Source organism: Cupressus sempervirens, chromosome 4 (genome assembly GCF_028749045.1).
Source record: "Cupressus sempervirens isolate cs-2001-9-10 chromosome 4, ASM2874904v1, whole genome shotgun sequence".
NCBI classification, from domain to species: domain Eukaryota; kingdom Viridiplantae; phylum Streptophyta; class Pinopsida; order Cupressales; family Cupressaceae; genus Cupressus; species Cupressus sempervirens.
In genome coordinates this window covers 432,210,237-432,226,450 of record NC_143121.1, presented here as the reverse complement: position 1 = coordinate 432,226,450, position 16,214 = coordinate 432,210,237, and the positions used below count along the sequence as shown (strand labels likewise).

At 37.8% G+C, this 16,214-nt stretch overlaps 1 protein-coding gene across 2 annotated transcripts in view; it reads right to left on the bottom strand.

Moving 5' to 3' along the window:
• The window catches only part of LOC149561869 (peptidyl-prolyl cis-trans isomerase FKBP13, chloroplastic-like), a 139,107-nt gene that overhangs the window by 91,986 nt on the left and 30,907 nt on the right, over nucleotides 1–16,214 (bottom strand). For both annotated transcript variants that reach the window (XM_089825398.1, XM_089825399.1), the window contains exon 2: nucleotides 6,681–6,773. In XM_089825398.1, coding sequence (XP_089681524.1) covers nucleotides 6,681–6,773 — 93 coding nt within the window. The remainder of the gene's footprint in view (nucleotides 1–6,680; nucleotides 6,774–16,214) is intronic.

The following is a 16,214-nucleotide window of genomic DNA, read 5'->3' as shown; positions in this document are numbered from 1 at the left end:
TAAAAATTCCCTTCCCCTACAATACAACAGAATAGAAAAGAACAGAAAAACTCCCCCTCTCAGAAGCCCAAAGTCTACAGAAAAAATGCAGTGTTCCGTGGCCAAAAAAACCCGAACCCCATTTGCCTTGTTTGTGATTTATTTAACATCTTCTCTTTCCCGTAACATTTCAGTTACATAATTGATTCTTGGGGAAGCTCTTATCTGCCTGTTCTTGTATGATTTTAAAATAAAATTACATATCCTATTATTTGAGGAATGGTAAAGTGTCGAGGGTAATTATAATGCTTAATAAAACATTATAATATTGTCGACTCTTTCTCAAATTTTCACTCATGTACACCTGCCACTATTTAATTCTGAAGATTATAGAGTTCAATGTGCCATATAAAATTGTTGACAAGTGTTTTTATATGTGAGTGGTTTATGTTTATGCTTTTCCCCGGTGAATGTTTTCACCTCCATGGATGATCAAGAAAATCAAACTTTAACCTAAGAGCCCAACTATTTCAATGATTTCCCATGTTGCCATAAAGCTCATTATTGAAATGAAATATGTTTGGTCTACAGATTTCGTTGTTCTGATTGACCACCCAAGTGTCTCTCCATTATGTGGACGCCTCCATTCTTAAACACGAACTGACAGATATATCAAAGATGAGTAAGTTCATGTGTTATCTTTAGGTTCTAGCTTCAAATATCCTCCTCATTCAACTCGAGGACACACCATACTCGATCACCCTCTGCAATTTAATGAAGATTCTTGTCTTTTAAGTTCAATGTCTTCAAGTGAATGTCATTTCCTTCGACTCTGCATCACGCTTATACATGATTCAATCTATCACTGTCACTACCAATCTCCCAGTTCAAACTTGGTTTCTCATTTATCTAATCATGCATGAATTCATTTTTTAGTCAAGATCATTTGATATCCATTGAAACCTGTCAAGAAATACTGTCACCTTCTATCTGAATGCCACAGGCTTTGAGTCTCCATGTGTGTGATCCGTGCGAGCTTCTAAACCATATGAATGCATATATGAACATCTCATTCAACCAATCATCTAACCACATAAAAGCCTGCCATCCTCCTATCGGGTGGGAATATCAAACACCTGCCATTGATCTTCTAACAATTACCATATGGCTTCATTCCAAACCCGCAGGTACTCATAGACATTTTAACAAGTTCACATGGATCCTTTAAATGTTAACATGCAACAGTCAGTGGACGCATTTCACAGGCAACATGGGGTTTATGATCCTGCCATCATTACTCACGTTTGCAATAAGCATTGTGTCGAGCATTGAGCACATCACAAAGTCACTATGAAGAGATCAAGAAAAACTCTGAGCATCTTCTTTCCTTGGTAACCTGATCCCCTCAGTATTTAAGAGGGTATATGGTATGCAACATGTTCAAACAATTTGATGCCGCGGCTTTCATGGGATTTTCATGAAATGGGGACCTGAAACTTGTCAAGACAATGTTTCTATGAACAAGACATTATATCAAACAGTTTGCCTTCACTCGTTGCCATGTGTCCTGACATGATCTCCTTCAACTGCCATCTGGTGCATCTTTGTGAAAAACATGTGTTCGGAAGTTCAAGAAGATGGGTGATGTGAGCGGTATTCAGACCTTCATGGCATGTCATGCAAAAACCAGACCACTCATTGCCAAATAAAATAATCATTTGGGAGGAATGAACACCGCAACTTAGTCACAAATATTCATCTTCAAAATCTATTTCCTCGAGCCTCAAGTAGGAACCTTATACAAATATTTTCCTTCTATATATATCTTTGTTCTTCACACTTGTGGTTCCAGATGCACCGACATGTTCTCTGATTTACCAAGTCTTTCATGTCTTCCTATCATTTTAAGAATTCCACATAGCTCTAACTTCGGAACTTTGAAATTTGAACTTGGCTTCAAGGCTTCAAATTCATTATGTTGGACTTTGAATCTTTAACTGAGACGTATCTTCAAGCCATGACCTCTAAACTTCAAATTTGAACTTATATATTGCAGATAATGACTAGTTTAATGAACTTGTTTAAAGTGATTTAAGAGACAGTCTTGAACTTGATGAACTTAGTGAACTTGTCTGTGAAGCCATCTGCACCTAAATATAATGATCTTTGCACCTCTGCACTGGATCAATGAACTTTAAACTCAAATTATGTACTTTGGACCTTTCAACCATGTCCAACTGGCAAACTGTATTTTTGAATTGGAAATGAATCAGCGAGCCCAAGCCATTGAATTGTACATGTGAACCTCTCAGAGTAAACCATTGAACCTGCATGAGTAAATTGAACCAATTTGAACTGCTTCAAACTGCTTTAAACTTTAGTTCGAAGTAGTTCAAGACTCCACACTGAAAGTTTAAATACTAGGTCCATATGGGTACCAACACAATATTTATTTAAAATATCATCAATTATCCCTATACGCCAAATGCACAAGATAATTCTTGTATGCAAATCAACATTAGTCTAAAAGGAATTTTTATTTCTTTGGCAAAAAGCCCAATTAGATAGAGATGAGGAAACACCTATATATTTCACACCTATCCTTGATAATCAAACAAAGAATGCGAGAAAAATCTAATGCATAAGCTTTGTCAGGAATAATTTAATGATTGTTTTATTAATCATAAAGGACGAATCAAAATTATAATTTATTCTCTCCCTTGAATAAAACAAATAAAGATCTTTTCATCATTAAAATATAATATTATGAATTCATATCAAAGTCGTGCTCTAATATTTAATAATGCTCCATACAAGAAAATCTATCTCATTTTACATGTTTCTCCAATAATGTCTTTTTCTTGTTGTTACAACATTATAAATGGAGGCCCTAATTTTTGTCGAAAAATAGGGCTCCATCACACCGAATGCTCACCCAACCTACCAAAAATAGAATTAATTTTTTAGTTCATAATCAAGAAATGCTTTAAATTTGAAACCCTAAAAGGAAAGGGCACTATTTTTCACTCTAGACTTACCCATATTCATTACTTCTCACTTGGAACATAAGAAACTTTAGGAGATTGGCACCATAATTACCAAGAAAACAAAACCAAAAGGACCAAGCGAAACAAAAAGTAGGGGATCCCCATTTGCATCAAGGGGATGTGTGAAATGGTCACAACACTCCCACTTCTCCGATTGAGATCAAACATCAATCTTTTGTTGTTGATTTATTGAGAGCTTCCAATCGTTCTTTGCAATATGTATCTCATTATCTTCTAGGTTCCATCTTGTGGGATGATTACTTGACAAGAGTTCCAAATCTGTTTTTAAGTTTCACATTTAGATTTGGAGGACAAATTTGAGGGGTTATCTCACCCCTTTGATGAAAGTCAAGGCACAACTATTAATTAATCATCTTATTGTAGGATCTTATTGAGCATCAGTAACCACGTGATCTCGGTCTATCACCTTCTCTGTTGATTAGGCATGCACCCAATTTGATTGTGGCATCATCATCTACTCGGACATAGTGATACATGAGCAAATTTAAGAGATATATTCAATATAAATTTGGATTATTCTTCCTACCAATTCCTATCCAAAATGAGAAGCATTTTTGTGTTTGTACTTGGTATATCTTCTTCGCAAGAGGAGAAACATGGTGTGAAGTGTTGGATAATGTTTTTGTCTTCAAGCATTTACAATGTCTAGAATACATTGTACATTGTGGGGGGGGGGGGGGGGGGGCAACATAGACTCTCTTGCCTTCCTATGATGGGATAATTGATTGTATATTTGTGGTGAATATAGTCCTTGTGTGGTCTACTTGAGTCCTTCATTCATCACTCTTTTATCACTTGTATATATTTATTTGCATCTTCTCTTTCTTTTAAAGAGGACTTTTGTTTCATTGGGTTTTCTCCTTTTCTATATTTGTAAGAGATTCCATTGCAAATGGGTACCTAACATGGCCTAGTAGCAAGTACCTATAATAATCAACACATCATGCATCATTTGCATATGTCTACTACTCCCTCAGTTGCACTAAAGGGGGGACTCTTGATCTAAATAAGATATTTTGCCTAACTACTTCACTAGTGGCTCCTATAAGAATGTTTACTTAGGTCCAAGGAATCTTTCAAGAAGTCTTAATTGACTTATCTGATCTTTTGGCATTTAGATCTTGAGCCTTAGTCATTTGATATTTATCATAGTAGTTGTCTGATTCTACAGGATTAAGACAAAATTCATGATCTTGTTTAATCCTAACTCCCAATCTTGCCTATATGAGCAAGACATTATATGTGCATTTTATATGTTCAATATCAATCTAATCCATTGAGCCCATAATCAAGCAATATTGTTGCCGTTGCTTCTCTCTTGTGGGAAACGTCTTTTTGATTTTGTAGGTGACCTAGAGGCTTGACTCAATTGGTGACTCTAGCAAAATCAATCAAAGATTTCATCATTTGGGGAAATGAAGATGATCTAGGCCTTGTGTTTCCCAGCTGAATCTGCAACTATGAGAAGGACCACAAAATTTCTACGAAAGGGACTAATAAAAGGCTCCCTAGACAAACTATGGAAGGATGTGAAGGAAACGAAGCCCATTGTGACAGAAGAACAGAACAACCATCTCAAGCAGGTGGCTAAAGGTCTCCTTTACATGCTGCATAATAACACTTCAAGAGGATACATCTCTAACAGAAGTGACAATCAAGAATGGTTTTTAAAGCAAGCCAACTCATGCCACTTTCTGCATGGACCGGAGTGCCATGAATCCTACTGTAGTATACAAGTTTTAAAAATGGTGCGCCATTGAAGGGGCCTATTGTAAATATATATTTCAATGATTCATCATCACATTGCTTATGCTTCAACATCATAAGAGATCAAGCATACCTATCACTAAAACCAAGCATAACTACCATAATCCACCAGAACCGTGTATGGTACCTGATGCAAATTGAATATTTGTTGGAAAGAGAAAGAAGCAAACTCTAGGAAGCAAAAAACAGAAATAGTCAAAAAACACTCCAAACCAGCATAAAACAATGAAAAATGACCACAAAACAGTCCAAAATGTCATAAAATTGTCCACTGTGATAGGAAATGGCCTTTACTGACGAGAACAATCTCAAACAAGATATAGTTTGAAATGGCCATGAAAAAAAAAAGCAATAGCAGGAAATAGTCATGTTTCACAAATTGTTGACTGCACTTCTTCAAAAAAAAAAAGAGGAAAGTAACCAAGAACCAGCATCTTGGGATCATAACGTGTTTCTTCCTGGAAGAATCTGCAATGAGGTCAAAATGGTTTTTTTGCAACAAGGCAGTCATTGCACCAACGAAAATCGAACAAAATGATAGACCAACATTCGTTTTTGGTAAAACAGCTGAATGTTTAATCAGCAACAGTGAAAAAACAGGTCAACATGACAGTTTTCTTGTAAACACAAAAGTAACTGGTCAATGCAGCAGTCTCTTGGTCAGCATAGCAGTACTTAGTCAAGGCAATGGTAGATGTGGTTAATCAAGACAACCATTCAAAGAATTTAATAATCAACGCACTGTGCTGATGCCAGTGGGACATTCTGCCCTGATGCCAGTATCCTGTTTCTGCATTCCCCACTAATCAAAGAAGAGATTGTAGCACATTTAATGAAGATATTTAATGACAATTATGTATAATGTTCAATGCAGAAATTAATATATAACATGGCATGGCAAAGGTAACGAGCAATGAGAATGTATTAATGATAAGATAAAACTTATTAACAATAATGCAATCAATCCATTTAAATCCAACTTGTCTTTCATTTCATGTATTAATTATGTCCTTTAACAAAGGCTTATCCAGGGCAATAACAAAGAAACGTGCATAATAATTTCAGATTCCTAACCACAAATAAGAAAATCTCTTGCACCTCAGTTATAAAGTATCCCTTTAAATCCCATGTACGATGAAAATTCATGTTTTTGAAAAATCAATAGTAAAATAGTTTGGCTTTGAGAAATAAGACCATGTAACCATAAGAATATTGTCCACATATACTATCAATTTTCTTGGTTTTGTATGATATGGATGTCCATAATATTATCCTGTAAACTTTCAGGCATATTTTCCTATAAAAAGAAAATATGGCAAGCACAGGCAGTTCTATATGAGTTGTGTACAATGAAATCTTCTTCCTAGACAAAAAGAGAATAATGACAACTTTGAGAAAATATGTGCAAGCACAACTGAAAAGTATCAAGACCAATGTCATTACTTGTATAATACCAATGTGAAATAAACACAAACTTCATTCAGGTGTTAAAGAACTTAATTTTAATATTGGTACATCTTCAATCTGGATTAGGATTCTATAGTTACTCCATTGAATTGACCTAGGGCATTCCATGTGGAGAATTCACTGTCTGTGACTGTGTTAGAGCTTAGAAAACTAGCAATCAGTTACATGAATGATTTTGTAGAGAAACATAAAATGGCTACTTGTCTACATTTACATTATGACTATTCTCAAGAATTAAGAATAATGAATAAACTGAAACTAATATGCATCTACCATATATGAAGATTGCTAAGAACAAATCACATATTGACGAAACTTGTGCATTAGCCAGCTTTAAACTCAATAAACATCCATTCGGATTACTCAATTTTTTACCAACATCAATTAGGATTTTTTTACCTCTCCAACGCCTACTCGGAATGTTAATGGCTTTCCTCGATTATAGCTGCTGTCAAATATTTTCCCATTCTCTAACTTCCCAGTGTAATGAGCCTGCAGAGATAACATTATTGAGACATGAGGTTCTATGGTATAACAATGTCTTATATCTCATATTTTGAATGTGTTAGTCTATTTGATGTAAGGTGACCAGTTGTGTATTATTGAATAGTGCAATCCACAAAGCTCTCATCATATATTAAAACTTGAGAACATTCTCAATTTAATTCAAATACAGCATGTCTGGTAGTTTGTCATGAAACATATTTGACAATCCAAAAAAGGTTTTCATTTGATAGAGAAAAGCGTTCAAAAAACACTCTAATAATGCCTACAAACATATCTTAGTATTTCTTAAAGAAGCTTTCCAATTAGCAGGATATCCAGTTATTGATTTGATTTTAGCAGCCTCTTGTGCTATATAATGTATTTTCTTGCCAATCTATCTGCCTTGACCTTGTCTGGATCCATACATACCCCTTCTGCACTGATGATGTGGCCTAAGTACAGAAACTCTGTCATACCCAAGTCACTTGGATTCGTTAGCATACAAAGATTCCTTGCCAAGAATGCCCAAAACTGTATCAAGATGTGCAGTATGCTCTTCCCATGTTTTACTATACACCAAGATGTCATCAAAGAAAACTAACACAGACTATCTTAACTGTGAGTGGAATACCCTATTCATTGTGGACCAGAAAGTAGCAATGGCATTGTTAGCCCAAATGGCATAACCACAAATTGAAAATACCCACAGTAACAATAGAAGGTTGTCTTCTCAGTTAGAACCAAAACCAGTTTCCCTTTCTCATCAAGTGGGGGCAATCCAATGGAAGGCACTACACACTGACCAATCGCCTTCTTGAGGCAAGACACGTGAAAAACATTATCGATTCTACTGTCATCTAGCAAGTCCAGCTCATAAGCAACCTCTCCAACTCTCTTGGTAATGCAATAGGGACCATAAAATCTAGGTTGAAGCTTCTCAGATCCACTCTTCTTCAAGGAGCTCTACCTGTAAGGTTGGAGACGAAAGTAAACCATGTCACTTAACTCAAAACTCTGCTCTCTCCGATGGCGATCAGCATACATCTTCTATTGATTCTGAGCTTTTAGGATATTCTCTCGAAGAGATTTGAGAATGTCCTATTGATCCTATATCCAATCTCCAACAAGCGGTGCTCTGTTATTTTGTAAGGCCAAATCTAAGAACGGTAGAGGTTCGCTGCCATAGAGAGCTCAAAATGGTGTCATCCAAATGGACATGTGGTAGGAGTTGTAGCAGTACTCCCCTAAATATAACCATCTAACCCAAGCTCTCTGTTGCCCTGCTACATAGTTCCAAAGATAACTCTCCACCCATTTATTAACTATCTTAGTCTGTCGGTCCATTTGTGGGTGGTAACTCGTGCTAGGTGTCAATTTCGTATCTGCCAATCTGAATAATTTCTGCCAAAAAGCATTGAGAAATCTGCTATCCTTGTCACTCACAATGGTTCAAGGTAGACCATGTAGATGAAAAACCTCTTAAAAACAACTCGGCTACCTAAGAGGCTGACCAATCTATCGCTATAGCATAGAAATGAGCAAACTTAATCAATCTGTCCACAACCACAAAAATGGTATCTTTGCTCTGGACTCTCAACAATCCTGTAATGATGTCCATGGAGATACTCTCCCATTTCTGTGTTGGAATAGGAAGAGGCTATAATAATCCAGCTAGGAACTCATGCTCTGACTTGTTTTGCTGATAAGTTTGGCATTCTCTGACATGCTGAAGGACATCGTCCTTGAGGCCCTTCCATGAAAACCTTTCTTTGTCCTGCCTATAGGTTTTGAAGAAACCTAGGTGTCCGGCTGATGGTGCATCATGAAGAGTATCCATAATTTTTACCTTGAGCTTAGACTCTGGCACGAGGTAGATCCTATCCTTATTAGAAATCAAATCATCGATTACCTTGTACCTGTTGTCCTGGAGCTGCCCATCCATGATCTAACAAGCTTGAGTATTCTTAGAATACTCAACCAGTAACTTTGACTTCCAATCTGCCAATATCTCCGAAATGACACAAAACTCTACTACTAAAGGTCTCCTGGAAAGCACATCAACAATTATATTGTTCTTACCCTTGACATACTCGATGTCAAAATCACAGGCTTGAATCTTGCTAGCCCACTTTTGTTGTCTTTCATTGAGATCCTTTTGTTCTAAGAAATATCGCAAGTTGTTGTGGTTTGTCTTTACCATCAATTTGTCACCCACCAAGTACTATCTAAAGTTGGTTAAGGCGTGCATAATGGCTAGCATCTCCTTGTCATAGGTGGAATACAATCTCTCATTGTCCTTGAGCTTCTAGCTCTCATATGCTATTGAGTGCTTGTCCTACATTAGAATTGTGCCAATTCCGTTCCCTGAAGTATCACAGTCTAAGACAAAAGGACAAGAGAAGTCGGGAAGTGCCAGAACAAGTCATGTGCTCATCACTGTCTTGAGCTTATCAAGTACTACCTCTGCATCATCTGTCCATCTAAATGCCCCTTTCTGTGTGAGATTGGTGAGGGGAGTTGTTGTCTGAGAGAAGCCTCTAGTGAACCTCCTATAATAAGAGCAAAGACTGAGGAAACCTCTCAAATCTGATACATTCCTCGGAGGCAGCCAATCTAGGATTGCTTGTATCTTTTCCTAGTGTACCTTAACCCCATATACACCAATCACATGTCCAATGTAAAGAATCTCAGTCAATCTGACCTCACACTCCGATTCCTTTGCAAATAATGAATGCTCCTCCATAATCCTAAGTATCTCATCTAGGTGTTGAAAATGCTCCTCCCAAGTCCTACTAAAAACCAAGATATCATCAAAGAACACCAACACGCTCTTGCAAAACTGCTTTTTAAAACTATGGTTCATACAGGATTGAAATGTGCCCGGTGCATTGGTGAGCCCAAATGGCATAAACAAAAATTCATAGTGTTCGCAGTGGCATCTGAAAGCTGTCTTATGCACATCCTCCTCACGAACATGTATTTGATGGTATCCAGATCGAAGATCTATCTTCGAGAAATAGACTGCCCCGTGTAGTTCATCTAATAACTTGTCAATGCGAGGAACAAGGTACCTATTCTTAATGGTCCTCTTGTTGTGAGCACAATAATCAATACACATGCGAAGAGTACCATCCTTCTTCTTCACCAAAACTACTAAAGAAGCAAAAGGACTGGAGCTAGGTCTAATATGTCCCATGTCTAAGAGTTCCTTGATCGTCCTTTCTATTTCCTCTTTATAGTGCCTAGGGTGACGATATGGAGTGGCAATAATGGGTTTGGTGCCCTACTCTAACTCAATGATATGCTCAAACCTTCTAACTGGGGGAATACCCAAGGTATGTCTTCAAAAACCCTCTTGTGCTAATCAAGCACCAGCTAAATGTCACAATGAAACTGCTGTCCTGAACATAATGTAGCCTTAGAGGAAATGAAACAGTGCGCTGCCCACTCAATGTCATCATGCCTCATAATAGCATCCGTCCTGTGAGCTGATATCACTCTTGGTTCACCCTCTGGCATGGCCTTGAGAATCACCTGTCGGCCATCTTGCAAGAATTCTAGCTGCATCTTACCATGACAATTGTGTACCTGCCAACAATCTGTAACCACTGCCTACGTAACATGGCGTCTAACCCATCAAGTCAACAACATAAAAATTTGCCTCTAGAAGATAGTAATCAAAGTGAATCGAAAGCCCTAGCACTTTTCCTGTGCTCTTTAATATATCACCTCCTGCTACCCTAACTTCAAACTCGAGTATATCATCAACCTATAAACTTCTCTTTGATACCCAATGTGTGCTTATGACATTATGTGATGCACCTATATCTAAAAGCCACACAATACACTTCCCTCTAACTACGCCCTTCAAGCAAAAGGTGACCTGTGGGATCGCTAGAAAGGGAAGCGACGATAGGGGACTATCCCAGAGTGGATTCCTTCTTCCTCTCTTTAGGAGGTTGCTCCTCACTTTCTTCCTCATCGATGTCATTAACATCATTGCCTCCCTCTTGCTCATCCTCCTCTTCCGAAAGAACCTCGACATAATGTATTTTACCCTTGCCAAGGCATCTGTGATCTGATGTCCATGGCTCCCTACAAGTGAAGCATAGCTTCTTCCTCCTTAGTTCATTTTGTGTCTCAAAATTTAATCTGGGGGGGCAGGGGGGGAGTCTTATGTTGATTCTTGTTCTTCTAGATCGAAGTAGACCCCTTATAAGGTTTCTTAGGAGGCTGTACTATCGAAGGTGGGTCCAGATCATGTGCGATCTTAATAACATCATCCAAGGTGTCTGGTTCAAGGACTTTGACCAAACCTCTAAATCTATCCTATAAGCCCTCTATGAACAACATTATCTTACGTTGTTCTGTCATATCCGGAACCATAACCGAGATCCACTGAAACTCATCAATGAAGTCATCTAAAGATCCACCCTGTCGCAATTGCGCCAAATCCCTGTAGTAGACCTTTATGTCCTTCTTGTCAAAATGAGTGATCAGCTTAGAGCTTAAAGTCTCGTAAGATGTAATGAGACCATGATCCTAGGTGACTAGTCCATGATGCCACCAATCATCTGCCACTCCCTCTAAATGCATCGTGGCAAATCTAATAACTGATGTTTCTGACATGGGTTTGAGTGTCAAGAATGTGTCTAACTTGTGAATCCAAGCCCTAACAGACATCTTAGTGCTGCTATAAAAATTGGGGAGAGATAACTTGTTCATGGCGTGCTTCAAGTCTCTATTATGTGCCCTAGGCCTCCTATCCTATTGTGTTCTCTTCGACTCCCTTTTTTGATTCATGTATTGAGTAAAGGTCAAATTCTGCTTAACCAGATCAAGGAACAGATCCCATTCATCATACATAGCCATAACATTATACGGAAGTAAGCCTACTGTTGTAGGTTGGGCCACCTCTTCCTCGGCAATATTATCAGCAAAAATGGGCATCAATGGCCTATCAGTGTTCCGTGTGGGGGCCCTAGTAGCTCAGGGTGATCCTGCCACACTACAACCTCCACTGTGATGACTCAGTGCTCTCCTGTGTGTCGGAGCTAGCTGTTGCATAGCACCTGTAAGTTGTTGAAGTGTAGTGGCAAAATTATTTTGTCCATCTCTAATAGCACACAAGGTTTCCCTCACTTCCCGTTTGTGTTCATTCGCATCATGAGCCATTTGAGTGACATGTACTTGTTCAACCTGTATGCTTGTCTCAAAGGTTAGCTCCTCATCAACTGTGTAATTGTCCTCAAAATCAATCTGGTCTGAGGATCTTGCCTGTTTAGGTCGAATGTGACTAAAATTATATGGCTTCCTATTCATGCCTATTTGACATTTTTCCTATTTTAACCAACCTATAACTCCAATAGTTTACCCACAAGTTGGCAAGTCTTGTGGCTCTAATACACTATAAGAGACCGAACTTACCAAATAATGGTAGGACCTAATCAAACTCAAAACACAGGGTAAGAGGTGACGTTGGTTCCAACCAGCAAGGAAATACTTCGCAATATGACAATAGCACAATTTAATAATGAGGACATTCAGAAATAAAGTTCAGAGTTTACAATACACTTCAAAAAACAAACATCCAACCAAATATCCAAACTCTTCTCGTATTTCTCATTCCATAAGGGACTTGAGATAATGAACATATTAGATACTCATACCTCAAGTCTGAAAGACAGCACTATTGCTCACATAAACAATAAAAAATGCAAGTAAAAATAGATGATGGAACCTAGTATTTCTGTGAGTGGGTGGGCTGTTCACACGTCCATGTTAATGTCGATTGAATGCAGTGTAACCTAGAGACTCGCACCCCCTCCCAAACCTTGAAGTACATGTCCCCGAGACATCCCCGCACCAGTACTTGAGTACCCAAGCACCCCCACCTCCGCCATTCCGCAACTATGCCGCTGCTGGGATGTGTACTTGAATTTCTATTTGAATTTTGATTTTTGAATGTTACTATTGGGTATGTAATACATTATTGTGTTGAATGTCAATAGCTCTAATTCATGTTGCAATTTTGCTATGTTCAAGTATTTTAATTTGGTATGTTCTAGTGAACTACTGAAACATCATTTCATAACTAGCATTTCAAGTTCTATATGTATACTATACAACATCCCTCTCCGGCCCGTCCTCCCCTTGCCACCGTCCCAAAAATGAGGCCCATTTTCCCCGCGTCCCAAAAACTCACCCCGGCGTCCTGCCATCCCGAAGTACCCCTGTACTAGTTTAACACTGATTGAATGTCCTTGAGTCTCAAAGTTGCCATGGAGGATGACTGTTTAAGCACCCGGGACTTGCGTATTCCTCATGCGGGAAGGGAATGGTGATGTTGCTTGCTAACTCGGGCACTGTACCTGCGATTACTACTGTCAACCAACACAACCAACTTCCAGCAAACCACCTGTGGTATCTCAAACTTCACCTACAACTCATAAAACAGCGCTCCTTCCTAACCGCGTGAGGGTAGATGATATCCGGCAATCTGGAGTTCCACTTTGCTAATGTCCTGCGGACCTAGTAATACATGGCCCAGATGACCTTCCCTATGGCTATGATACCTGTCCACCGTCCACAAACTTATCCTTCAAACTCTGGCTATTACTATGGACTCCCACCTCTACATATATGTAGTGATGGCCTAATTCTTGGGGCAAACCCAATAAGAACAACATATCACTCCTCCAATATCTACGTCAAACTGAATGTAATCTCTAAGAGCAGCTAGGGCTACATCCAACTCCTCACACTGCCTTGAGGGGTTTCATCCTCAAAGCAACTAGTCACATTTAAGCAACCTTTTGTATTTTGAACAATATCATATTCTTCATGGTGTCAATCCCTAGGAAGCTCATTGCTTTTATAACCTCGATATAAGGGGAAGTATAAACAAATAGGCAATGTGGAATAAAAGCCATCTTCGTCTTATAGTCAAAGTTACTTTTTGTTATAAAATGACTTTAATTCATAAAGTAACTTTATAAATCCACTTTATAAAATAAAGTGACTTAACTATAGAAAAGCTCCTCCACTTAAATATTTCCCCAACGAAACCAAATAAACTCATGTGACTGGCTGGCATCCTTTCATATCAAGCAATGTACCAAATTTCCTTTCAGCCTTTGCCTCTTCTTCAATTGAAAGTCTTTGTTCTTCTGCCATGTTATTCCCCTAACTGCCTCTGAAAGTGTGCTTTCCTCTAGTACTAGTGGAATGTTGTATTGCTGCCTTCTTAGTTCTCGACTATAGCATCTGATTTCTCTCACTCATCGATTAGTTGAATCACAAGATGGCAAGAACTAGGCTCTAATACCACTGTAGTATCCCTTACTAATTCTGATTTTATTTTTTACGATTTTTTATCTTATCAAACACTTTACACAAAGGGATATCTTGCAAATTGCTTCTAATATGCCTAACTTCAATTGGTAATAATAGAAATACTAGCAAAAGTCTTCAAAAACATCTAAGCATTGTATTAGAATGAAAATGCCAGCGACTGATTACAATCATGGAGTGATGGCCAAGACTCTTGTCTTACAAAGGAATGTACTTTAGAAGCTCGCTCATAACAAGTTGACCTCCATGAAATTTGAACATAATTATACTAATGTGAAAGATTGAATATCTCTTACCCAAACAGCTGCAACCCTTCTGAGGATCTTTCACCGCCTCAATTATGCTAATCAATGAGAGTGATTATTCCCAATGACTAATGATATAACTTGGTAGAAACCCTTGGCTCCACAAATGAACATATTAAAGCAATTGTCAAGCTCAAAATCTTAATTGTTCCCCTTATTATTATTTTTTTTCAAGAGGAGGTGGATCCTTTAAGAAACTTCTAGGAACATGAGGAGGTGGTTCTTTCAAGAAGCTTCTAGAGACATGAGGAGGTGGGTCCTTCAAGAAGCTTCTAGAAACATAAGGAGAAGCTTCTAGGAACATGAAGAGGTAGATCCTTCAAGAAGCTTCTAGAGACATGAGGAGGTGGCTTTTTAAAAATCTTCTAGAACCATGAGGAGAAGCTTCTAGGAACATGAGAAGATGGATCCTTCTCAAGACCTTTTATTTTGTTGCTTTATAATATTAATTAAATATAAGGTTATCTTTTAATATTCATTTAATTGATAACCTTACAAATAATTAATTGATTTCTCCCTTGTTTCTCCTCTTAGTTTTTTGAGAATGAAAGGCTAAGAACTCCACTGAAAGGCTAAAAAGATGGGGACATTACACTCCAAGAAGGTAGATAACTTGGTCTTCATGTATTCAAACTTGAGGTTCACCACACACAAAGAAAATACTTACAAAAAGGGGAGGTAAAGCATTGGGATGTTGAACCAAAGTCTATAGAGTTGGAAGCCCACTTTGATGCACTTGCAATTGATGATGGTGATCACAAGCTACTTAATGATGTTGAGGCTAATCCTAAGGCTGGGTTTGAAGTTGCTAGCACTAATGCTAGTGGGCACTTTCTGTGCTTCTAATATGCAGCAGCAGAATGATGATGATTTGTTTGATGATTTTTCGTTATATTTGATTACTGATGACTAATTATTAATGTTGACACTATAGTTTTTGAAATGAAACATTGATACAGTGTATTTTGGCATTTTGTATGTCATTTGAACTAAAACATTAATATATGTGGTGGTGTATTTTGCTAAGTTGCTTTAATATTAGCATAGTGGTGAATGAACTTATTTGTTGTAGCATACTTTTACAATGTTACACACATAAATAATTTTAAAAAATCTTGTATGGATGACCCCAAATCAAACCCAAACCCAACCCAAAAGAAATTAGGTGAATTTTGAACACAAATCTCGAACTTCCATCCATACTAGAATCTGAACCAGAAACTTAGAATCATGTCATAACCATTAAGTTTGTCCACGCATAGTCAAGACTTGACAATAGGAATCTATCTTATATGATCAGTTCTAATGGTGCCTAAAATTTCCTTGATCAAGAGAGAGTAGGATATGCTTGATGTATTCTATTCTAAGTTTGTGTGTAACGTCCTCTATTAAGGTATCACTTTTTCTACAAGTTAGCCTATGAATTTGGTCCTTGTAGACTAAGATGGTGAAGACATTCTACGGCTCTTCAATTGACCTTTTGGTGCTTATTTTAGTTCTCTCCATCTTAGAGCATCAATTTATTTGTGTTTTGGCTTCTAGAAGTCTTTGAGGCTTTAAATATACACTTATTATTTTTAGTAAGCCATTTGAGCAGTTGGCTCCATACTTACTATTTATGGTAATGCATCTAGATGGTTATAGAGCACTACGGTTTTATCCAAAAACTGGGAAGATCAATTGTTGGTTTGATATTTGGCATTTAATGAGGTTTACTGATTTAATTAAGGCCAAGTGTACATTTAGTATATTAATGTCATAAATTATTATGTTGAATGGGGTGCCAACA